This window comes from Telopea speciosissima, chromosome 9, assembly GCF_018873765.1.
Source record: "Telopea speciosissima isolate NSW1024214 ecotype Mountain lineage chromosome 9, Tspe_v1, whole genome shotgun sequence".
Taxonomy (NCBI): Eukaryota; Viridiplantae; Streptophyta; class Magnoliopsida; order Proteales; family Proteaceae; genus Telopea; species Telopea speciosissima.
Window position 1 is genome coordinate 2,521,267 of NC_057924.1, and position 26,803 is coordinate 2,548,069.

At 39.1% G+C, this 26,803-nt stretch overlaps 1 protein-coding gene across 6 annotated transcripts in view; it reads left to right on the plus strand.

Moving 5' to 3' along the window:
• Positions 1-26,803, plus strand: part of LOC122640531 (ABC transporter C family member 3-like) — a 47,289-nt gene that overhangs the window by 16,150 nt on the left and 4,336 nt on the right. The window contains exons 3-11 of one of the 6 annotated variants that reach the window (XM_043833748.1): positions 254-340; positions 422-1,075; positions 1,156-1,320; positions 12,361-12,655; positions 12,753-12,967; positions 13,157-13,462; positions 13,778-13,841; positions 14,014-14,253; positions 14,339-14,466. In XM_043833748.1, coding sequence (XP_043689683.1) covers positions 254-340; positions 422-1,075; positions 1,156-1,320; positions 12,361-12,655; positions 12,753-12,967; positions 13,157-13,462; positions 13,778-13,841; positions 14,014-14,253; positions 14,339-14,430 — 2,118 coding nt within the window. In that variant the 3' untranslated portion in view covers positions 14,431-14,466. Of the gene's footprint in view, positions 1-253; positions 341-421; positions 1,076-1,155; positions 1,321-12,360; positions 12,656-12,752; positions 12,968-13,156; positions 13,463-13,777; positions 13,842-14,013; positions 14,254-14,338; positions 14,467-21,799; positions 24,225-24,540; positions 24,628-24,714; positions 25,369-25,447; positions 25,801-26,803 lie in introns of those variants that run through there. The other 5 variants (XM_043833749.1, XM_043833753.1, XM_043833754.1 and 2 more) reach the window with 5 other exon arrangements.

A 26,803-nucleotide genomic window follows, 5' to 3' on the forward strand; every position in this document is an offset into this window, starting at 1 on the left:
ATTAAGTTTACATATATGCAATATATTCTTTCCTTAGACATTCAGGATTTTGTTCCAAACTTTTGATATCGAAAAGCAAAATTTTCGCCATACAAGCACACAAACACATAAAAACATGACATTCAGCTGCATTCTTACTATAATTTATGGTCTCAGGTCTGATAAACTAGTGGCACTGGATTATATCATTATGCTCACTTGGCTCTTTTAGACATTTCTGATTTCCTTTTGAATACAAAACTCTATATTGCAGGAGTGTTTACTTGGGCATCTGGGTTCAAAAACTGTGATTTACGTGACCCATCAAGTAGAATTTTTACCTTCTGCAGATCTGATCCTGGTGAGCATTTATGATCTCTTTCTCACTTCGACTCAATCAACTTGTTTTAAGGATGGTTTTTGACCTCTTCTTATTGGGTAGGTTATGAGAGATGGAAGGGTTACTCAAGCAGGAAAGTATGAAGAGATTCTCAGTTTAGGAACTGACTTTATGGAACTAGTTGGTGCACATAAGAAAGCTTTGACAGCCATTGATTCTATGGATTGTGGGACTTCTTCAGAAAATTTAGTTACTACTAAGGAAGAGGGTAATACTGGGTATTCTGAGAATGCCTTTCAAGAAGAAGTGGAGAAGCGGGAACTAATAAATGCTAAAGCTGAACAAATTGGTCAACCAGAAGGGCAGCTTGTCCAAGCAGAAGAGAGAGAGAAAGGCAGGGTTGATCTATCGGTTTATTGGAAATATATAACGACAGCACACAAAGGAGCACTTGTTCCACTGATATTGGTGGCACAAATTTTCTTTCAGCTCCTCCAAATTGCAAGCAATTATTGGATGGCGTGGGTGACTCCCGTTTCAAAGGATGTGAAACCTCATGTTAGAGGCTCTACACTCATTTTTGTCTACGTTATTTTGGCCCTTGGAAGCTCTCTTTGTGTACTTGCAAGATCCATGCTAACTGTAACTGCTGGATACAAGACAGCCACACTGCTCTTCAACAAAATACATTTGTGCATTTTCCGTGCCCCCATGTCATTTTTCGATTCTACTCCAAGTGGACGGATTCTCAACCGGGTAATTGTGCACACATACATTTTAATTGGACGTGTGTTTTTTAATTTTAAATTTGAAGTAATTTTCATTTTCACATACAGGCTTCTACAGATCAAAGTGCAATTGATATGTCTATTCCTTTTCAAATGGGGGGAGTTGCCTTTGCAGTGATACAACTCTTGGCAATAATTGCAATAATGTCACAGATTGCTTGGCAAGTTTGCATTGTTTTTATTCCTGTGATTGCAATTTGCATGTGGTACCAGGTATTACTTTTTGGCTCCCTCTGTCATGTCCAAATTTCAAATCAAGTTTTGATATCTTCCGTATGCTTACAAGGCCAATTTTATGATTTGGTTAAAACTTATTTTGTCCATTGAAATTTGAAGTGGAACAAGTTGTTTTCATACCATATTTTATTTGATGGTTGATCCAGACAAGCTTGGATATGATATTGTTGCTTTAAACCTTGTACCACCCTCCCCAAAATAAAAAATAAAAATTGCAAAAGTTTATCTTCATTAAATTTTTTGACATGAGTAAAAGTCTTCACTTTGAATGAATCCACTTTCATTCTTTGTAAACTGCAATGATGATGCATACTATCTTATTTTACTTGGTTTCCTCACTTGCACTCTCAAAAGTTAATTAGTTAACCATATTATATTGCGCATGATACTGTCTTTGGGACCTTTTTGCTTTGTCACACACTCACACTAGACTATGGGTATGGGTGCAAACGTGACAACTAATCAGGTTGATGACTTAGCCGAAATGATGCACTGTGGTTGACAAGATGCCAAATCCAAATTACCAAGTTTGGATTCTATCCTGTGAGAAGGAAACCTCCAATGACCAAGGAATGCATCTAAGTAGGTTTTTGGGAAATTCTTACACAAGTAAGCTCCAACACTTGCAGTTGGATGGGAATAATCCGACAAGTATTCTAATTTTTCTTTTATATAGGGGTACCCTTTATGAGACTGTCAATATTTCTATTGGAGAACGAATGATCAATTTTGTAAGTACAAAATTGTATCTTGTATTTGTGTTCCATTTCTTGAAAATAACATATTTTTCCTTAATAGATGTTTCTCAGATAGTTAAATAAGGGAAAGGAAGAGCAGAGATTTTGACCGTGTTAGATGCATTAAGAACGATGATGGTAGAGTACTATTACGAGATGAGGACATTATGAAGAGATGGGGTGAATATTTTACAACCTACTAAATGGAGCTACCGTGATTGATAGGATAGTTTTGGAAGCGGAGAGGAATAGTTTTAAAGCCAACACACATCATGGACATCTGCAAAGAGTTGGCGAGGCAGAAGTTAAAGAGGCCCTACGAAAGATGAAGGTAGGTAAAACACCGGGACCGGATGAGATCCCAATTGAAGTGTGGAAGAGCTTAGGAGTTTGGGGGGTATCTTGGCTAACCAAGTTGTTTAACAAGATTTTGAGTACAAAGAAAATGCCAGATGAGTGGAGGAGAAGCACTATAGTTCCGATTTATAAGAATAAAGGTGATATCCAGAATTACAGTAACTATAGAGGCATAAAACTAGTGAGTCATACCATTAAACTATGGGAAAAAATCATTGAAGCCCACCTAAGAAGAGAAACTGATATATCGGAGAACCAATTTGCTTTTATGCCAGGGAGATCCACGACAAAAGTTATTTACCTTCTAAGGAGGCTTATGGAATTTTTTAGGGCTTACAAAAGAAACCTCCTTATAATCTTTATCGACCTAGAAAAGGCCTATGATAGAGTCCCTAGAGAGCTCATTTGGCATGTCCTAGGGAAGAGAAGGAGCTCCAATAACTATGTGGATATAATAAGGACATGTATGAGGGCATGGTGATAAGTGTCAGAACTGCAGAAGGCCAAAGTAGTGAATTCCCTATTACAATTGGGTTACACCAAGGATCAGCTCTAAGCCCTTATTTGTTTGTACTCATCATGGATGATTTAACCAGACACATCCAAGATGAGGTCCCTTGGTGTATGCTTTTCACTGATGATATTGTTTTGATAGATGAGACAGTGGAAGGGATTAATGCAAAGTTGGAGTTATGGAGATCAAGTTTGGAATCACAAGGTTTTAAGTTAAGCATAACAAAGACAGAATAGATGATGCGTAACTTCAGTCAAACCAGGAGAGGTGATGAAGTGGTGAAACTTGAGGAGCAAGAGTTACCACAAAGCTAATGCTTTGGATACCTGGGATCAACCATTAATAAAGAGGATGATATACAGGATGATGTCTCCCACAGAATTAAAGTAGGATGGCTGAAGTGGAGAGGTGCTTCGGGAGTGTTATATGACAAAAGTATGCCTGTTAAGCTTAAAGGGAAATTCTACAAGACAGTAATAAGACTGGTCATGACTTATGGAGTGGAATGTTGGGTAGTTAAGAAGAGTAATATAGATAAGATGAGTGTAGCAGAGATGAGGATGTTGAGAAGGATATGTGGCAAGACCAGGAGAGATAGAATAAGGAATGATTGTATTAGAACCAAACTGGGAGTTGCACCAATCCAAGAGAAGCTCCGTGAGAGCCGCTTGAGGTGGTATGGTCATGTAAAACGGAGACCTATGGATGCACGGGTAAGGAAGAGTGACCAGATTCAGTTTGACGGAGCTAAAAGAGGTAGGGGCAGGCCTAAATTGACTATTGGAGAAGTGGTAAGAAAGGATATGCATGTGGTAGGGCTCGATCCTAGTATGACCGCAGATAGGGTTGTTTGGAGGACAAAGACCCGTGTAGCTGACCCCTTGTAGGGGAATGTTCCTGGGATGCTGCTTTGATTACTGCTTAGACTTCTTCCTTTACTTATTGCCTTTTTTACTTCCTTTTACTGTCATAGCCTCTATCAGATCCATGTAGCCGACCCCATTTAGTTGGGATAAGGTTATGGTTGTTGTATATGTTTAGACTTTAGAGGAATACTCCATGCATATTTGCTACATTCCTTCTATTCCAATTTGCTACTTTGTAGGACCATTTAAAACGTCCAGTTATCCACAACTTTTCTCACAAGGTTTATGCACCATGTTGTGCATTTCTTATTCATTTTCTCCATGCAGACAATCAACTCTCGATTGGACTCCATATTTCTACCTATCACATCCCCTTCAACAAACACAGGCCTTTCCAATTCCTTGGACTCCATTTTTTCCCTATCAAATCTCCTCCCAACAAAAGCAAACCTTCATCCAGGATGCTTGAATTAGCATGGGCACAAAATGTTCACTTTTTGGAACTTTTTTAACCCTGTATGCACAAAGTGGATCATTTCTGTATATATTTTTTCATTGGGAATGGATCCTATGGCTTAGGCCATAAACAGAATGATTCTCTCTATATGCTACAGCTCGCTAGGTATCTTCATTCTCTTTCAGGTTAAAAAACTGAGTTCTCCACGACCTATACACAGGCTACCAGTTATAACAAAATTCTTTCCCTAGACTTTGTAGAAGCCCCCTTGGACTTTGTATTTCCCATTCTTTACCAGCATTTAGTCTGTTGCCTCCTCACTAGCCCCAATAATTTCAGAGAAGTAGCGGGAAAAGATGATGGTGGATTTAGATTGCCATGTGGCCATCCCAAAACACAGAAGTTAAGGACCCCTAGGGAAGACTCAGATGATCCCAGATGCCCATCCTCCTTTTGACGCAGATGATCAAACATAACTCCTATGGCCAAGTTTCCAGAAGATCAGTAATTATGACATTGGTGGATCATATCATGGACTCCAAAGGAAGAGTGTGTTTAAGTGGAAGCATAACAATAGCATGGCAAGTCCCACTCCGTAATGTATCCATCCAATTCCATCTGTCTTGCAAACCTCATGCCTACCAAAATGGAATCTCCTTTCTCATTATGACCAAGCTTCACTCGTACACTACATGAGAATTGTCTCTGATCACTTCACCCATGTCTGGACGCCTAGCTTTTACATTCCAATTGAGATATTAAGTCATAGATAGAGATGTATACAGAGTGAATTCAAAGCAGATACACCAATATCTTGATTCGTATCTGATTAGCAAATCCATTTTCTGAGTTCCTTATTCAAATCCACTAAGGAGTTGGATATCTGAATTTGAATAAGATAATATGTTGAATAATGTACACCAGAATACCGTGGGAGTATTCTGGTCCTTTTGGGGATTTATTTTGTGTTTTATGTACTGCATTGTTCAGTTGGCTAAGCTAGGGTCTTTTTGTCATTAGGATGTAATCCTTGATATTATAAATATAAGGCTTGCTTGATCAAATCGATCATTCAAGCATTCCTTTACTTTCTGTTTTGTTAACATAGCATCAGAGCCAATTTCTCTGATCTAGGTTTTCAAAACCCCATCCCCTCCATCGTTTTTCTCTTCCACCCTCCTCCACTCGATCTTCTCTCTCTCTTCCTTTTTTTTTCTTGGTTCTCTTCATTCACTAGGGCAGCACTAATGAGGTGATCATACAATCTAGATGCTGCCCTCAGTCCAACCTCTTCAATAGATGGTTTAATCACATACCCAGATCGATAGCTGCTACCTTGTTTCTCTGTGTTTTTTTTTGAGTTCTCCCCTTCTTGAAGATCGAGCCTCTTTTTGTTTTGGAGGCTGATTTTCTCTATTGGAGATCCATCTTAGCAGTATTTGACAGCAACTATCACAGGTGTTTCACATCAATTGAAGACAATACCCATTATCGATCTCTCTTCAGGGTTTTGAAAAATCTCTCTTATCGATATTTGGTTTTCTATTTTCAGCCTTGGCTGATATTTGAAGATCTCATTTACACTGCTTCAAGGAACACTCGACACTGCTGGTGTCCTTTTATATTGAAGTTTTTTCAGATTTCTAGAATCTCACATCCTTGGATCGATTTCTGCCTATATCGATCAGGGTTTTTTATGTTTTGGTTCTTGGTTGCTGCATCAACAACTTGATATTTGGCTGCTCTCAAATCAGTATGTGGATGGGTCTGAAATTACATCTGCTACTTCTGGTCTTGAAGGACAAAATAAGCCCGAATATCTTCCTTATGCTTCAGCTATTAAGCTTGATGGGACAAATTTTCTGATGTGGTCCCGTTCTACTTACTGAACTATTGCTGGCTGTGGCCTTACTGGGCATATCCTTGGCACTTCTGTTGCATCCTCTGAACCTGGTCCTCTTCAGGACCGATGGCTGTCTAATGATGCTATGGTCATGGCATATTTGATACACTCTATGTAGCCTGACCTCTCCAGCAATTATCTTTTATTGGACACTGCCCATCACATATGGAGTGCTGCCAAGGAGACCTATAGGCATGTCGGGAACGATGCTCAAGTGCATGAAATTCGTAAGAAAATTCATGACACCACACAGAAGGAGTTACCTGTTTCTAAATACTCTGCTGCCCTCAAAGGTCTATGGCCGCAATTGGATTACTACTATGCTTTTCAGCCTACCACTCCTACAGATATTGCAGCCTATAAAAAACATGTGGACAAAATTCAGGTCTATGACTTTTTGGCAGGTCTGAACATTGAGTATGATCCTATTTGTGTGCAAGTTCTTAGTAGGGTTCCCTTCCCTACCCTGGAGCAATCCTTTGCCTTGGTTCATATAGAGGAAACTCGTAGAACTGCTATGCTTCACCAGTCTCCTGTTGATAGGTCTGCCCTACAGGCTGGTTCCAGCCCTGCTCCTCCTACTGATGCTTCTCCTACTGTTACTGCTTCCACCAAGGAACTTGTTAAGTGTGAACACTGCAATAAACCTTATCGCACTAAGGCCAATTGCTGGAAATTACATGGGAAGCCTGCTGATTTTAAAGCCAAACATGGTCGTGGTAAAACTAAAAACAAGGCTAATCACACTGAAAGTGTAGCTACAGCCCCCACTGCTGAAAATGGTCTCTCCGAGGATGAATTACAGGCTTTCAGGCGTATGTTACAGACTTCCACTACCTCTACTACATCTCTTCCTGCCAGTTACTCCACTCCATCAAGTTCCCACTTTGCCCGTTCAGGTATTTTCTTTGCTGGTCATTGTGCATCGGTTGTCTCCACTTCATGGATCATAGACTCCGGTGCCACTGACCACATGATAGGTTCCTCTAGCCTTTTTCATACTTATTCCCCTACTTCTTGCAAGGATAAAGTGAAAGTGGCTGATAGCTCCCTCTCATCTGTTTCTGGAAAAGGATCCATTAGCTGCTCACCTTCTCTTACCTTGTCTTTTGTTTTGCATATTCCTAATTGCACTACTAATCTTCTCTCTATTAGTAGTCTTACAAAAGAACTGAATTGCAAACTGACTTTTTTTCCAACTCATTGTGTTTTTCAGGTACTAGACTCGGGGAAGATGATTGGATCGGATAAAGTGCATGGTGGATTATACTTGCTTCTTCCTCCAAGAGCATTACCTTCCAAGTTATGTCAGCCTTCTTCTTTCTCCTTTGAACTACACAAATGGCATTCTAGATTAGGACACCCCCCTTTAGGCACTTTATCCCATTTATTTCCAGCTTTGATTAAAAGTTGTAATAAGGAAGAATTTTTTTGTGAGACTTGTGTCTTGGCCAAACAGACATGTTCAAACTATCCTATTTCTAATAAAAGATGTTCTTCCCTATTTCACTTGGTTCGTACTGATGTGTGGGGTCCTAGTCGCAAAGTGTCTATTTCTGGTCATCGGTGGTTTGTTACATTCATAGACTGTTATTCTAGATCCACTTAGGTCTACCTAATGCACACAAAAAAATTAAGTTTTTTCCTGTTTCAGCATTTTCACAAAATGATTCAGATCCAATTTAATGCTACTCTCAAAGTCTTAAGAAGTGACAATGGGACAGAGTATATGGAAGGTTAGTTCCAAAAATACCTTGCTGCCCATGCGATTTTACATCAAACTAGTTGTGTTGATACTCCAACCCAGAATGGTGTGGCTGAGAGGAAAAATCGCAATCTCTTGGAGGTGGCTAGAGAACTTATGTTTGCTCGAAATATTCCCCTTTTTATTGGGAGATGTTATCCTCACTACGGCCTATTTAATTAATAGACTGCCTTCTTGGGTTCTTGGCTCCAAGTCCCCTGTTGAGCTATTACATGGCTCTACTTCTTTTACTGTTCCCCCTAGGGTCTGTGGTTGTGTTTGTTATGCTAGGGAGACTAGATCCCCTAGTAAACTTGAGCCCCGTGGTCTTCGCTGCATTTTCTTAGGTTACTCTGCCACCCAAAAGGGGTACAAGTGCTATTATTGTTATACCCGCGCCCAAAATACACCTAATTTTTTGGGCTAATTTGAATTCTCAGTGGTATGTGTTGCGACGCTGCCAATTGTCGACACGTGTGACATTAGGCCGTGGTAGTCAAGGGGAAGGTTTTAACAAAAGGAAGGTGTTGAATAATGTAAACCAGAATACCGTGGGGGGTATTCTGGTCTTTCTGGTGTTTTATTTTATGTTTTAACTTCTTTTATGTACTGCCAAGCTATGTCGGCTATGGCAGGGTTATTTTTGTCATGTGATTGTGTTATTAAAGGTTATAAATAAAGGGCTTGGCTGATCACAATCGATCATTCAAGCATTCACCAAATTCTGGTTTTGATAACATGGTATCAGAGCAGTCTTCTCTGATCTAGGGTTTTTCAAAACCTTCCCCCCATTGTTCTTCTCTTCCATCTTCTCTCTATCGATTTCTTCTCTTCTTCTTCTTTCCATCTCCTTGGTTCTCTCCATTCTGCAAGGGCAGCACTAATGAGGTAATCCAATTATGGTTAAGTGCTGCCCTCCATCACACCTCAAATTTGATGCCGTACATACAAGATTGATTGCTGCTGTGTTTTCTCTCTGTTATTTTTGCGGCTCCTATTTTTTGGAAGATTGACCCTATCGACATGGAAGGTTGATTGTTTACATTTGCTCATAATGTAAATGTGTTTCTTTTCGCACTCTAATATACATGTGATTTTGTATTGAGTTAATTATGATTCGAGCCACTGCATCGAGATCCTGGTGGTGGTTTAGGATATTGGTAAACATCCTAATTACATCAAAACCCTAGGATGGGGGTTGGGGTGTGACAACAATCCTCCTGCACGACATAACATGGTCAGTATGGATGTTGTCTTTCATGAGAATCTCTCATATTATTTGTCCTCACTTCTTCAGGAGGAGAATGCTAGTAAAGATGTATTGACCATAGACCCCCCTTTAGGTATGTGCATGATGAGTCTGATCCTGTTCTTGCTCTTGTTCCTCCCTCTTCTTCAGGGGGAGATGTTCCTATACAGGGGGAAGTTCCTGCTCCTATTCCTCCCTCTTCTTCAGGGGGGATGTTCCTACTCAGGGGGAGATTACCGAAAAGCCTATCTAGAAAGCCATTGGTGAATTTCAGCGGAGGATTGATGCATCGAACTTGAAGACTTATACTAGAACCAAACATAAACAGCTTCAATCCACTACAACACAGGTATCCATCCATTTGCCAACTCCGGATCCAGAACCTATTTCTCCACCTGGTAATACTTTTTTTGACCTACCTATTGCTACTCGCAAAGGCGTTAGAGCTTGCACTCAACACCCTATATCTCCTGTTGTTTCTTATGATTCTCTTTCTCCATCTTTTCATGCTTTTGTTTCTTCTCTTTCTTCTGTTCGTATTCCTCAAAATTGGCAGGAAGCTTTATCAGATGAAAAGTAGAAAGCAATAATGATGGAAGAAATGGAAGCCTTGAAGAAAAATGACACATGGGTACTTATGGTTCTTCCACCAGGGGAAAAGACTATTGGATGCAAGTGGGTGTTTGTAGTGAAACAGAAGGTGAATGGCACTGTGGATAGATATAAGGCACGACTCGTGGCAAAAGGGTTCACTCAGACATACGGGATTGAAGCGTGCACTTTATGGGCTGAAGCAGTTACCTCGAGCATGGTTTGGCCGGAGACCTTTGCCCCTGTTGTAAAGCTGAATATTGTCCGAGTTTTGCTATCTTGTGCAGTCAATCTTGGATGGGATTTACAATAGCTGGATGTGAAGAATGCTTTTCTCAATGGAGAACTTGATGAGGAGGTGTATATGGATATTCCACCAGGGTTCTCTTGTGACAAAAACCAAGGCAAAGTGTATAAATTGAAGCGTGTACTTTATGGGCTGAAGCAGTCACCTCGAGCATGGTCTGGCCGGTTTCACAAGGCCATGATTTCTGTGGGCTACAAACAAAGTAATGCTGATCACACTCTTTTTATAAAGAGGATTGGTGAAAAACTTACTGTTCTTATAATCTACGTTGATAATATTGTAGTCACTGACAACAATGGTGATGAGATCAGCCATTTGAAGACCTTTCTTGGACAGGAGTTTGAGATTAAGGATCTAGGAAAGCTAAGGTACTTTCTTGGGATTGAAGTTGCCAGATCTTTTAAGGGCATTTTTCTCTCCTAAAGGAAGTATGTCCTAGATTTATTGGCTAAAACTGGTTTGTTAGGATGTCACCCTTCAGATACTCCTATGGATGCTAATGTTCGTCTCAAGGAAAAGGAGGGTGAACCTGTTGATAAAGGCCGATACCAAAGACTAGTGGGGAAGTTGATTTATCTCTCACACACTCGTCCTGACATTGTTGTTGTTGTGAGTACTGTGAGTCAGTTTATGCATGAACCCTACTCTTCCCATATGGAGGCTGTTCTTTGTATTCTTCACTACTTGAAGTCAGCTCCAGGGAAAGGCATTCTCCTATCTCCTCATGATCACCTACGGATAGAAGCATACACTGATGTTGCTTGGGCTGGTTCTCTGGATCGCAAGGCTATCTCTGGGAATTGTTCTTTTGTAGGTGGCAATCTTGTTACTTGGAGTAACAAGAAGTAGAATGTGGTGGCTCGTTTTAGTGCTGAAGCAGAATTTCATGCTATGGCACAAGGCATTTGTGAATTGCTATGGCTGAAGGGTTTGCTACAAGACCTTGGTGTTCCTATTTGTCTCCCTATGATGTTGTATTGTGATAACAAGGCTGCAATCAGCATTGCACATAATCCAATACAGCATGATCGTACCAAGCATGTTGAAGTAGATAGGCATTTCATCAAGGAAAAATTGGAAGAAGGGCTGATTTGTGTTCCTTTTGTGAAGTCTACTGATTAACTTGTTGATATATTCACCAAGGGACTGCCTGGAAAGATGTTTCATCCTAATTTAGTCAAGTTGGGCATGATTGGCATTTTTGCTCCAACTTGAGGGGGAGTGTTGAATAATGTACACCAGAATACCGAGGGGGTATTCTGGTACTTTTGGGGTTTTATTTTGTGTTTTATGTACTACCTAATTAAGTCGGCTAAGCTAGGGGTATTTTTGTCATTTGGATGTAATCCTTGATATTATAAATATAAGGCGTGCTTGATCAAATCGATCATTCAAGCATTCCATTATTTTCTGTTTTTGTTAACATAATATTTGATTAATTTTTAAATATTTTAATATGAATAAAAATAGTATAAAAGTAATACATAATTGTTTCCACTTGATGAGAAGATAAACAAATATATAATATATAACACATAAATTATATAAAATTATAATTGGACCTGATGCTATTGAAGTGAATACATCGTTATCTAGATCCATATCCAATATCTTCTGGATATCAAATAATATCTGGCTATGTATACAATATCCCACTTTTGAGATAAATATCCAAGTAAATGAATACAAATTTGAATTTGGAATCAACATTTTCCACTATCCAGTTTAACATCTAGTCAAAGGGTATACTCTTGAAATTGGGTCATGTGGCAGCCTAATGTGCTGACTCTAATCATAAGGAGGTCTGTATTGTCTTGGATTAAGCACCACCTATCTTGGAATAATTGCTCTCTTCCCAAATAGTTCAAGCCTGCTAATAGAACCATTCTCCAAAACTGCATCTGTCTTTCTCCAAAAGTAGAGTAAATCCCCTCAGTTCTTAATGTATAAAATGTCTACAAAGCCAAAAATCTCATTATTGCAAAGCAAGGTCTTACCCGATTGTTGTCGTTCAAGGAAATGGGACCTGATACGGTTTTCCTATCCAGATTGTTGATGTAACAATGTAAGCATTTGTATAGTTTTGACAAATTCCTCATCAATAAGATTATGCCCTTAAAAGAAAAAAAAAAAAAAAAAAAAAAAAAAAAAAAAAAAAAAAGATTATGCCCTTTATAATAATTTAAAAAAAAAAAGAGAAGCTTTTTTGCTATTTTTCTTAATAACCATACGTATGCTATACTTTTATTTCATTGCATGTCATTTTTTTATGACTTAACATTATTTTGCAGCAATACTACATACCTACGGCACGAGAACTTGCACGGCTTGTTGGAGTATGCAAAGCTCCAGTTATACAACACTTCGCTGAATCTATTTCAGGATCAACAATAATCAGGAGCTTTGATCAGGAGCCAAGATTCATGGAGATGAATCTCAAGCTGATAGATTGTTATTCTCGGCCCAAATTTCATAATGCTGGTGCAATGGAGTGGTTAAGCTTCCGCTTGAATATATTATCATCCCTCACATTTGCCTTATTTTTGGTTTTCTTGATTGCAATGCCAGAGGGTGTAACCGATCCTGGTAACCAAGTTCAACTTGATATTTTATAAAATCATTTTTTGGCTCCCATGATTGATTACATGAACTTAAATCTTTTCTTTTCTCTTTACTTGCAAAGGCATTATGGGTTTAGCAGTGACATATGCACTAAGTTTGAATATGCTACAATCCTCGTTCATAAGAAATCTCTGCAATCTTGAGAACAATATTATTTCCGTCGAGAGAATACTTCAGTACACATGCATCCCTAGTGAACCTCCTCTTGTGATAGAGGTGAATAGGCCTGCTCATGATTGGCCATCACTTGGGAAAGTTGATATTGTTAATTTGCAGGTATCCTTTCTCTATCGAATGTTCAATGCCTTTTGTTTTACTCTTTTTCCTGAATATTTTTTCTTAGAAACACGTTGAGGCAGCTAGTAGGATTTTTCTGTCATCGACCGATGGCTAGCAAATATTTTTATTTAATGCCAAACAGAAAAAGTCTTGGTTTTGTGCTTAATGATTTCTCATTTGGTGTAGGTCCGTTATGCCCCACACCTTCCTCTTGTATTGCGGGGTCTCACTTGCACTTTTCCTGGAGGGATGAAGACTGGCATTGTTGGACGAACGGGTAGTGGTAAATCAACTCTCATTCAAGCACTCTTTCGCATTGTAGAACCTGCAGCTGGTCATATTGTGATAGATGGCGTTGACATCTCCAAGATTGGACTCCATGACTTGCGGTCAAGGTTAAGTATCATTCCACAAGACCCAACCATGTTTGAGGGGACTGTGAGGAACAATCTGGATCCGCTTGAAGAGCATACAGATGAACAGATTTGGGAGGTCGGTTTACTTCCATTAAATGAACACTCAAATCAGTAACATTGGAAAAATACCATCTGCTGTCACTTGTACTGTGGTTGGGACTAGAATTTAATTGATGCCCATCTTTTACCAAATAAAACATCCTGATTTGGTTGATCCTGTAATGTCAAACTTGTACTCATTTCCTGGACTGTCAGCCCCTCTCGTCCTTTCTTTCCAGCCATCCAAGTCATTGGATGATTAAGACCTACTTTGATGGTCATTTGCATTCATTTTGTCATCTTCAATAATTGTGTTTGGTATGAAGTTGATACACAATATTTGTTGTTTTAGGCTCTAGATAGGTGCCAGCTTGGAGATGAAGTTAGGAAAAATGAAAGGAAGCTTGATTCTGCAGGTTTGCTTCTTCTCACATTTGCTTGTTATCAAAGGTGCACTGTAACTCATATTAACGTGTCCAACAGTACGCAATCCTTTCAGATTCTTTATTTTCACCCAGTTTTATGTCACAAACTCATGGTATATCTAATTCGTATTGTGCTTCCAAAACTATACATCTAATGTTACAGTGACTGAGAATGGAGAGAACTGGAGCATGGGCCAGAGGCAGTTAGTGTGCTTAGGCCGGGCGCTACTCAAGAGTAGCAAAGTCTTGGTGCTTGATGAAGCTACTGCTTCGGTGGATACTGCGACTGATAACCTCATTCAGCATACACTTAGGCAACAGTTCTCGGAGTCTACGGTTATCACGATTGCACATAGGATAACATCTGTTCTAGCTAGTGATATGGTCCTACTTCTTGACAATGGTTAGTACTATCAAATGGGTTCAATTTTACCCCCTGTCAAATCTTTTGAGGTGTTCTGGTTTAACATGTGTTTTGTGTCGAGCAGGCCTTATCGTAGAATATGACTCTCCGGTCAAATTACTAGAAAACAGGTCATCATCATTTACGAAGCTTGTGGCCGAGTATACTCAGAGGTGAAATAATTCTGTTTTGAAAGGTTAAACTGATATTTGACTGGAAAAATATATTTATGCTGCTGCGTTCAGCTGATGTGCATAGTTTGATAATGATGGAAAGTATTCTGGATAAGATGGTTGAATAGGTCTTGAGGTTGTGTTCATTTGAGATGCATGGATATATCATCTTGAAACCCTGTTGAATTCACTGGTTATGAGGTAAATTTAGGTACAAGTACAATAGATGTTTGCCTTTTTGTAAGCTGGTCACTATATAAAAAAAGGGAAAGGGCAGTTGAAGCTTTCAGCTGTTAGTTAATCCGGATTTGGAGGGACTATTCCCTCAACCTCCTTGACACTCTCAAGCAGAAAGTTGTGGATTGTAATGCAGATGAGATTTTTGGTAGGTGTCTGAAGGAGATGATGATATCTCTGGAGATTTACATACATAAATCAGACCAAACAAGATTACCATCAAATCTAAAAGCAAACTCAGCTAAATAATGAGTGACCATGACATCAAGCCTTTGAGCACACACACACACACACACACAAAAACAAAAACAAAAAAACCCTGAAAAATAAGAAGCAAAGTCCCTAGCTTTAATCCAAAAAACTATAAGTTATCCAATCAAAATCTTAATAAACTTTATACTTGCAGTTGTTCACCATTAATCCAGGACAATGACAGTGTTATTCACTCCCAACAGCTTTGCATGATGAAAAGCAAAGTTTGGATTTTGTATGAACTAAAATGTTGGAAATTTTGTTTGGGGACCTGAAATGAAATATTCCAAAAAGTCAATATTTTGGCTAAAATTTCTTATTAATTTTATTGAATATTTTGTTTGAGAACAAAATTTCAGTGGAAATATTCTGAAAGTTAGGACTACAATTTCAGAATATATTTTGAAAATTCAGTGGCGAGCCTTGGCACAACGGTTATGTTGCGTTATTGCAACCTATTGGTTGTGGGTTCAAAACTTGGAAAAAGCCTCTCATGTGAAGTAAGGGGTAAGGCTGTGTACATTTGCTCCTCTCAGATCACACAGTAGTGGAAGCCTTGTGCAGTGGAACTCTTTTTTTAATGTTTTATATTCCTACTTGCATTCTTATTCTTATTTTTTATATAGCTTTCTGTGTTATTGGTGGAACCTTGAAACATAAACAATATTGATAGAAAACTGAAAATTTTAACAAATGCAATTACATTATATAAGTTGTAAAAATGTGATTTATTCAGTAATAATAAGAATTTAATGAGAAACTAACTAAGGTAGTGTTTGGTATACATGCTTGGAATGCATGTTTTTACCGCTTGAACAATGCGAAATCGACCTAGAATGCATACCAAACACAGCCTAAATCAGCATTCAAAGGTTAGATATATAAAATCTATGAAAGACAAAGTTTGGCACCATAATCCCTACTCTCTCCTTTGAGTTTGGTTCATTTTTGTGAAAGGCAAAGTTTGACACCATACTCTTTTTTTGGTAGAAGTTTGGCACCATACTCACTACTCTCTCCTTTGAGTTTGGCTCATTATTGTGTCCATCGAAATTTTCATAACTATTAGTTTGTACGGAGACGAAAGAGTCCTCTCCAGTTTTTATAATTTCAAAATTTTGGGTTTATACTTTATGTGCTTCCTTCTGTCTTTGCTGTATTCTCTAGTTGTTTTTCCTATAAATATAGGCTCCGTTTGGTTGCAAGTAGGGGTGAAACAGGGCTGGGTTGGGCTTGGGTTAAGCTAAGAGGACTCAGGGTTGGGTTAGGGTTTTAAAAAACCCAGTCATAAGTTAGGCTGAGATATCTCAGCCCAGGCCCAATCCTGTTGGGCTCAACCCAACCCAACCCGGCCCTGATTGACCCTAATCAGGCTGGGCTAGATTGGGTTGGCCCTGATTGACCTTGATTTTTGCCAAGGGTTGGGTTGGGCATGATTGACCCTACTTTTTCCTAGGGCCTAGTTTGCCCGGACTTACCCTGCTTTTCCATTTATATCGTCCTATGCAGTAAAAAAATGAGACACATGTGATTGGGTATTGGATTTTTTCATACTCAATTGACTATTAGACTTTTCTTTGGGTTAAAAAACTTAGCCCAATCTTAAAATTGTAAATATTTTCGTTCAATAGATAATTAGTCTTTTTTGGTAAACCAATAGATAATTAGATAATAAACAAAAATTGTAAAGCATAATCTAACACGGGGCCGGGTCGGGCTGAGCTTTGCCCGAGCCCTCAACCCTAGCCCAGCCCGACCTTGACGCAAGGCTTGAAAATTTTAACCCTAAACTGCCCTCAGGGTTGAAAAATTCAGCCAAAACCCTATTTGGGCTCAGGGTGGGCCAAGGCGGGCTCAGGCCGAAAAGGCCAAACTTACACCCCTAGTTGCAAGGAAAATTGAAGGGAAGGAAAGAGAAATTTTCAAACCTACAAAAAAAAAAAAAAACTTTTGTAATCCTTATCCCATGTGATTGTATAGAGTATATACTATTTAAATTTCTTACCATATTTAGTAATGATACATTTTACATTTTAAACCAAAGTAAAGGGGAATTTAATAACTAAAATACCAAATATGAAATGATTTGGAGCTAGTGGGTAATGATTACAAAAGTTTCTTTTTAAGTATGAGATTTTCACTTCCCTTCCCTTTACTCCCCTTGCAACCAAACACAGCCTTAAAGAATTTAATTTCAAAGTTGCTTGCAAATCTTAATTTCCCTGGACTTTCCCAACAGCAAATGCCAATTAATTGGATCAAATTAGTAATAAGTCTTAAGTCACACAACAAACCCTAGTTAGTACTTACTCACCCAAAAAAAAAAAAAAAAAAAAAAAAACCTAGTTAGTACTTTTGGAGGATTACATAGTAATGTCACATAATTTGTGAGGTTAATCAGGATTTTCATTCACATGCTTCCCTTGTTGAAGCAAGTGCAAATGATTTTATTCAAGATTTCATAAGAAAGGACTTAGTGAAGTCCCCCATTTTGTATACCAGAAAAAGGAATGACCCAGGAGGGTTCAGGAATAATTTCAGATAATGAATCAAATCACACCAATAGAAATCCTTACCATTGTGTGAAATGACATAAAAAAACCTCCGATGTCCCCAAACATTGTCTCTTGTCTTTCACATGTTACAACAATTGCAATTTTCAATGAATTGACAAGTCAGACAACAAAATATTACAATTTTATTGGGGGAGATATCGACATACTACCCATATATATTGACATCGCCCATGCTAAGCAAATGGACACACCAGAAGAAGTGCCTTATGATGCATATACAAAAGAGACCACATGATCATGGATAAGGTTTTTAGTTTTGTATCAATATATGGATTGGCTGTGTTGATTCATATCAAACCAATTGTAGTTAAAAAAAAAAAGGAAAGCAGTTTTTTGTACAGGAGTGTGGCCTTCGCTAGCACTCTCATGAGTCTATCTCTCTCCTCCTTAAAACAAGGGGGCAGAGATGTCTTTTCACATAGAGAAGAGAGAGATAGACTCATAAGAGTGTTGGTATAGACCACTCTCCCGAACAGAGATTTTTTTTTCAAAAAAAAATCAATTTTTAACTAAAAAAAAGTTCATTTTTCTACAGGCTGTGTGGCAAATCATTTTTTGAATAAAAAAAGTCCATTTTTCTACAGGGAGTGTGTCAAATCATTTTTCTATACTTTTTGACTAAAAAAAGTTCATTTTTCTACGGGGAGTGTGACAACCAAGACTTCTCTTGATTAATGTTGTTATTTTTCCCAACCCACTTGAGCCCACAGGAGAAGAAACCCAGTCACTAGCTGTTGATTTTTGGTGTTGGTCTAGGGCTCAGAAATCTGTATAGACCTTGTTTGGTCTTATAAATTATGATTTGATTTAGTCCCACAAAGGAAACCTAAGATTCATGAAGGCTAGTGAATGTTACTATGTAACAGTACATGGGTGAGTCCATGTGATAAGAGACCATAGTCTTAACACATATGCCATTCATGAAATTTAAGCCTTCATTAACCTTGATCATGAATGTTAGACGACCGTCTTTCCTAGACTTTGCGTTGGTACGTATTGTTATTGGTGAAGCTTGATCTCACTTGATTCTTCTCTAATATTGGCGGTTCTGCTCTCCCGCCTCCAAACCAAATTTTTGGGAGTTGTTTATACTAAAGGTAATTTTGTATTTTTGAAGATTATGGTTTTCTATATTGTAACACGCCAAAACCCTATATAGAGTTCATCTCGTAAGGGGATATGAGAGTTAAGGTTTTGTAATTTCTTCATCAGAATAGTGGAAGTTTTGATTTATTGCTCAGCTGTGGACATAGACCATCTTAGGTGAACCATGCAAATCTTTGTGTTGTGTGTGTGTGTGATTCTCTTGCATTGTTAATTCCTAACGCATACAACTGCAAATACACCGGAGCTTAACTCAGGAAAACTGAGAAACGATACAAGCATGAAAACAGAAAGGTTTATACTCACATTGGACAAGGGATGGGCATGAACAACTGATCAAGCACAAGCTGAGGTTTTGGTTGGGCTTAAGCTTGATCTTTTGGACCAGAGGCAGAGACAAACCAATGCCCAGCCCTGCCCTACCCTCTAATATACCAATTTGGAGTTTTGGACTGGAAACATTATTATAATTAACCATGACAATTACTTGGGCTGCGTTTGGTTGCATTCTTGGAATGCATTGTAGGTTGAGAGTGCATTCTGTGATGATCCTGAAATCTTATACGGCAGTGTCATTTCTTTCTAAGAAAAAATCACATTCTAAGATTTTTTTTTTTTTGGGTACGGACATTCTAAGATTTCAAGATCACCGAAAGAGGAAACAGTTTGTCCCATTAGAAATGTATGAACATGAGAGAATTGAAATAAAGGTCACATTCTAGAAGTTTGCTCTTTCTTTTCTTTATTTCGCTCTTTCTTTCTTTCCAAGCTTCTTCTCCCTGTTCCCTGTTCTGGTGATGACATTGACGCCTTGTGGTACCCGCCTTGACTGGATCTGGCTCCTGTCCCGCCGTAGCTGGACGGTGTACCACCCCCTGAGATCGTTCCACCTTGCATTCAATGAATCCAACGGCTATATATCTTAAACTCAATGTTTGATCCCATTTGGCTCCATTTCACTCTCTCTCTCACCTTTGTGTAAACCCGACCCGACGCACTTTTCAAAATTTCAAACCAAATCTGAAAACCCTTGTTCCTTTAATCCTCTTTCATCTAACCTCCCCCTCCCCCCCCAAAAAAAAAAATTTTGTTTGATGAAAGAAACAAATATTGCATTAAGATGCCAAACAAGTACAGCTGTCATCTACCCAAGGTATATTAGTAATCAAAGTTTGTTGAGCTAGGGATTTAAACCAACTTAAAAGTGAAGTATCCGTCAGATGTTTGAACAAAATGTCTTCTGAACGATCCAAGATTTGTAGAAAATATTCCAACACTTCAAAAGGCCAAGGAGATTGGGATGGAGTTGGAAGAAGTCCAGGTAGTGCCTTGTTAGAGCACCAAACTTCTTTCAGCTTCAAGCCTGTCGATTTAGTCGAATCAAAACCGTTGAGAATGACTAACAATTCTGGTTCCAATTCAGGATTGCTTTTAACCTTTCCTGTATTTAACAAAATGAATTTGCATTATAATAAAATGCCAAAAGTCCATCCGGAACAGCCTATGTCCGTGGAATCAAGCCCTGTGTATAGCAAAACAGGAAAGTACAAAGTAGGTCAAAGAAGCCTAGGAGTAACATGCATATCCTGATTACTATAAGATACAATATAGGGCTTAACAAAGTGGGGTGGCAATATGAAGGTCTTTCATCCAAAGTTCAATCCTCTTTAACACAAGTAGAGAATGAGGTTTAATAAAACAGAACACATAATTGATCTTGGAAATCCAAAGAAGAATTGGTGTTCTCCATTTTCTGTGGTCGAATTTGCTCAAACCCTAGGGATCCCATCTCCATCTTCCCATTTTGAACGGTGAACCAGATAATGTAACTCTCCCCTGGTCTTCTTTCTCCTTTTCTATTTATCTCTCTCATTTGTTGTTCTTGAATGGATTTGGCTCCAAGGATATCAGCTCCATCTTGCCATTTTGAACGGCGAACGGCAAACGGCGACGAAGGTAATTTGACTCTCCCCTCCTTTTCTCTTTCTCTCTCTCATTTGCGTTTTGAAACCCTAAAACCTGGGTTTTCCTTCTTGGTACAGGGTATTTTGGTTGGACAGGAGCCAGATCCTGGGAACTTCTTCTCTCATCGCCATTAATCATCTACTTCTAGGCATCCGGCAAGGCTATCCAAGTAACTTTGATTTTCCTTCTTCTCTCTATTTTTTTTTTATTTTTCTGGAAAACCTGCACTGCATTTTTGGGACTAATCATACACAACAAAGCCCTAACTTACGATTTCAGAATCCACACAAAAAAGAAACGGTGGTGAGAGAAGAAGGAAAAATGCAGTGCAGGTTTTCCAGGAAAAAAAAACAGAGAGAAGGAAAATCAAAGTTTGGTTAGTTTCGCCGAATGCCTAGAAGTAGATGATTAATGGCGGTGAGAGAAGAAGTTCCCAGGATCTGGCTCATGTCCAACCAAAATACCCTGTACCAAGAAGGAAAACCCAGGTTTTAGGGTATCAGAACACAAATGAGAGAGAAATAGAAAAGGAGAACGAAGAAGAGGGGAGAGTCAAATTATCTTCGACGTCGTTCGCCGTTCAAAATGGCAAGATGGAGCTGATATCCCTAGAGCCAAATCCGTTCAAGAATGGCAAATGAGAGAGATAAATAGAAAAGGAGAGAGAAGAACAGGGGAAAGTCATATTACCTAGTTCACCATTCGCCGTGGGATTGCATTCAAAATGGGAAGATGGAGATGAGATCCCTAGGGTTTGAGCAAATTCGACCACAGAAAATAGAGAAAACCAATTTCGGGGGACGGGGAGATGAAAGAGGAACTAGGGTTCTCGGATTTGGTTTCAAATTTTGAAAAGTGCATCGGATCGGGTTCACACAAACGGGTGAGAGAGAGTGACATGGAACCAAATGGGATTAAAAATAGAGTTTAAGGTATACAGCCGTTGGATTCGTTGAATGCCAGGTGGAGCAATCTCAGGGGGTGTTGCACCGTCTAACTCCCGCCTGCGGAACATTCTTGCCACTAGTGTACCAGCAAAATTTCGTCCCACGAGCCAGAGCCGGCTTGACTTTATACTTCCATCTCTCTCTTTCCAACCTGAATCTTCTCTAGTAAGTCAAGTGTCTGTGGCTTCGATGTCTTCTTATCTCTCCTTCAATCTACTTATACCAGAGAACCAAAACAGCGTTCGGAGGTGTCCAATCCAACGAGAGAAAGAAGAAAAGTTGCAGACACGACCACGAGTACGAGTACGAGTACAAGCACGATCATGTCTTATTATGATTCAGTACTCCATGGTATTTCAATGTTCATTCCGCCATCTTCCTCGTTAATGTCCTCCGATACCGTTCTATTCCTTAAGCCCATCTTTCTTCATGGGTTTTCCGCTTCTTCTCACCTTGTTTTGTTACTAGCATTGTCCATTCACTGGGTGTGGAAGAGACATACGACGCCCAAACACGAAGCTTCAGTACAGGGGTTGAAGCACACGCCTTTGTACTATCAATCGACCCTTTTGGCCTGTTTGGGTCTGTTTATCTTTAATCTTCTGTTTTGCGCTTTAAACTACTTCTTCTGGTATAAAAATGGTTGGTCTAATGAAAATCTTGTGACCCAATTAGATTTTGTACTCAGAACATTTGCTTGGTTTGCAATCTTTTCTTACTTGTATTCCCAATTTCGTCCAAATGAGCTGAGGTTTCCCATCCTTCTAAGAATTTGGGGGGGCTTCTTCTTCCTACTGTCTTGTTCCTGTCTAGTCATTGACGCTGTCTCGTATAAGAAACATCAATTCTTACCAAAGCAGTCTTGGATTTCCGATATGGTCTCTGTTTTTGCTGGCTTGTTCTTCTGTTATGCTGGATTCCGTAGCAAGGAAAGAGGAGATGCCCGTCTACGGGAGCCTCTGTTGAAAGGTAGTATCGATAGAGCGAATGGTGAGAGGACGGGCAAGAGTATTACCGGTACTTACTCAACTGCCAATTTTCTTAGCATTCTAACCTTCTCTTGGTTGGGGCCTTTGCTTGCGGTTGGGAAAAACAAAACACTAGACCTTGAAGATGTTCCTCAGCTTGCCACCAGTGACTCTGTTAAAGGAGTCTTCGCAGTTTTCAGAAATAAGCTCGAATCAAATGGTGGCAGTGGTGGTGATAGTACTGGTCGTGATCAAATAACCACACTCAAGCTGGTGAAGGCATTGATACTTTCAGCATGGGTAGAAATTTTATTGAGTGGTGTATTGGCCCTTATATATACATTTGCTTCTTATGCTGGACCATATCTCATTGACAGCTTTGTTCAATATCTCAATAGCCGTCACCAAGATAAAAGCAAAGGCTACATGTTGGTTTCCATGTTTTTCCTTTCAAAGCTTGTAGAGTGCTTCTCGCAAAGGCACTGGATTTTTAGGTTGCAACAAGTGGGGATTAAAGCTCATGCTGGCTTGGTTGCAATGATCTACAAGAAGGGTATCGAACTTTCAAACATATCAAGGCAGGGACACAGTAGTGGGGAGATCATTAATTTCATGAGTGTTGATGCAGGGAGGATTGATGACTTTGCCTGGTATATGCACGACCTATGGATGGTTCCTGTTCAAGTTGCATTGGGACTACTGATCTTGTACAAGAGCCTTGGGCTCGCTTCGATTGTGGCTTTAGTTGCCACAATAATAGTGATGCTGGCAAATCTTCCACTGGGAACATTGCAAGAGAAGTTCCAAAAGAAATTAATGGGTTCAAAAGATCAAAGGATGAAGGCAACATCTGAGATCTTGAAGAATATGAGGATCCTGAAGCTTCAGGGCTGGGAGATGAAATTCTTGGCTAAGATAGTTGAGCTCCGGAGGGCAGAGACAGGATGGTTGAAGAAATATGTTTATACAGCAGCTATGATAACTTCATTATATTGGGGTGCCCCCACATTTATATCTGTGGTCACTTTTGGGGCTTGTATGTTACTGGGAATCCCTCTAGAGTCAGGGAAGATTCTGACTGCACTAGCAACGTTCAACATTTTGAAAATGCCAATTTATAGTCTCCCAGGCACAATCTCAATGGTAGTTCAAACAAAAGTTTCCCTTGATAGGATTGCCTCATTCCTCCGTCTTGATGACCTGCAGGCTGATGTAGTACAAAAGCTTCCTGTTGGTAGTTCTGAGATTGCAATTGAGGTAATCAATGGGAATTTTTCTTGGGACCCCCATTCCTCTATTTTCACATTGAAAGAGTTGAATTTCCAAGTGTACCATGGTACAAGGGTGGCTATCTGTGGTCCTGTTGGCTCAGGCAAGTCAAGCTTGCTTTTGTGCATATTGGGGGAAATGCATAAAGAGTTTGGGACTCTTAAGTTAAGTGGGACAAAGGCTTATGTTGCACAATCATCTTGGATACAGAGTGGCAAAATAGTAGAGAATATATTGTTTGGTAAGGAGATGGACATTGAGAGGTATGATAAAGTTCTAGAAGCATGTTCATTGAAGATTGACCTAGAACTTTTGCCCTTTGGAGATCAAACTCTTATAGGGGAGAGGGGCATCAACTTAAGTGGTGGGCAGAAGCAAAGAATTCAGATTGCACGTGCTTTATATCAGGGTGCTGAAATTTATTTGTTTGATGATCCTTTTAGTGCTGTGGATGCTCATACAGGAAGTCATCTCTTCAAGGTAATTCTCATTTGACCTTAAACCCAGATATTATTTTTTAATGACTGTAATTTGGTTTGAAGCATTAAGTTTACATATATGCAGTATATTCTTTCCTTAGAAATTCAGGATTTTGTTCCATACTTTGGATATCGAAAAGCAAAATTTTGGCCATACAAGCACACAAACACACAAAAACATGACATTCAGCTCCATTCTTACTATAATTTATGGTCTCAGGGCTGATAAACTAGTGGCACTGGATTTTATCATTATGCTCACTTGGCTCTTTTAGACATTTCTGATTTCCTTATGAATACAAAACTCTGTATTACAGGAGTGTTTACTTGGGCATCTGGGTTCAAAAACTGTGATTTACGTGACCCATCAAGTAGAATTTTTACCTTCTGCGGATCTGATCCTGGTGAGCATTTTTGGTCTCTTTCTCCCTCTCACTTCGACTCAATCAACTTGTTTTAAGGATGGTTTTTGACCTCTTCTTATTGGGTAGGTTATGAGAGATGGAAGGATTACTCAAGCAGGAAAGTATGAAGAGATTCTCAGTTCAGGAACTGACTTTATGGAACTAGTTGGTGCACATAAGAAAGCTTTGACAACCCTTGATTCTATGGATTGTGGGGCTTCTTCAGAAAATTTAGTTACTAGTGAGGAAGAGGGTAATACAGGGTATTCTGAGAATACCTTTCAAGAAGAAGAGGAGAAGCAGGAACTGATAAATGCTAAAGTTGAACAAGTAAGTCAACCAGAAAGGCAGCTTGTCCAAGAAGAAGAGAGAGAGAAAGGCAGGGTTGATCTATCGGTTTATTGGAAATATCTAACGACAGCACACAAAGGAGCACTTGTTCCACTGATATTGGTGGCACAAATTTTCTTTCAGCTCCTCCAAATTGCAAGCAATTATTGGATGGCGTGGGCAACTCCCATTTCAAAGGATGTGAAACCTCATGTTACCGGCTCTACACTCATTTTTGTCTATGTTATTTTGGCCCTTGGAAGCTCTCTTTTTGTACTTGCAAGATCCACGCTAACTGCAACTGCTGGATACAAGACAGCCACACTGCTCTTCAACAAAATACATTTGTGCATATTCCGTGCCCCCATGTCATTTTTCGATTCTACTCCAAGTGGACGGATTCTCAACCGGGTAATTGTGCACACATACATTTTTATTGGATGTATGTTTTTAATTTTTAATTTGAAGTAATTTCCATTTTCATGTACAGGCTTCTACAGATCAAAGTGCAGTTGATATGTCTATTCCTTTTCAAATGGGGGGAATTGCCTTCGCAATGATACGACTCTTGGGAATAATTGCAATAATGTCGCAGATTGCTTGGCAAGTTTGCATTGTTTTTATTCCTATAATTGCGATTTGCATGTGGTACCAGGTATTGCCTTTTGGCTCCCTGCTTTGTCATGACCAAAATCTAAAATCAATTTGTGATATCTTCCTCATGCTTACAAGGCCAATTTTTTGATTTGGTTCAAACTTATTTTGTCCCCTGAATTTTGAAGTGGAACAAGTTTTCTGATTCATATCATATTTTATTTGATGGCTGATCCAGACAAGCTTGGATATGATATTGTTGCTTTAAACCTTGTACCCAACAAAAATAAATAAATAAAATTGCATATATAAGCTCTTCTTCATTAAATTTTTTGACATGAGTGAAAGTCTTCAGTTTCTAATCTCACATATTCACTTCCCATGAACCCACTTCATTCTTTGTAAACTGCAATAGTGATGCATACGATCTTATTTTACCTGGTTTCCTCACTTGCACTCACAGGAGTTAACTAGTTAACCATATGATATTGCACATGATAAGTCTTTGGGACCTTTTTGCCTTTCACACTAAACTATGGGTATGGGTGAAAACATGACAACTAATCAGGTTGATGACTCTGCCAAAATGATGCACTGTGGTTGACAAGATGCCACATCCAAATTACCAAGTTTGGATTCAGTCCTGTGAGAAGGAAACCTCTAATGACCAAGGAATGCATCTAAGTAGGTTTTTGGGAGATTCTCACAGGTAAGCTCCAACACTTGCAGTTGGATGGGAATAATCGGACAAGTACTCTAATTTTACTATTATATGGGGGTACCCTTTGTGAGACAGAGAGTACTTCTAGTGGAGAAAGAATGATCGATTTTGTAAGTACAAAATTGTATCTTGTATTTGTGTTCAGTTTTTTGAAAGCACAAATTTTTCCTTGTTAGATGTTTAGAAGAATACTCCATGCATATTTGCTACATTACTTTTATTCCAATTTGCTACTTTGTAGGACCATTTAAAACGTCCAGTTATCCACAACTTTTCTCACCAGGTTTATGCACCATGTTGTGCATTTCTTATTCATATTCTCCATGCAGACAATCAGCTCTCAATTGGACTCCATATTTCTACCTATCATATCCCCTTAAACAAAAGCAGGATTTCCAATTCCTTGGACTCCTTTTTTTCCCTATCAAATCTCCTCCTAACAAAAGCAAACCATCATCCAGGATGCTTCAATAAACATGGGCACAAAATGTTCTCTCTTTGGAACTTTTTTAACCCTGTATGCACAAAGTG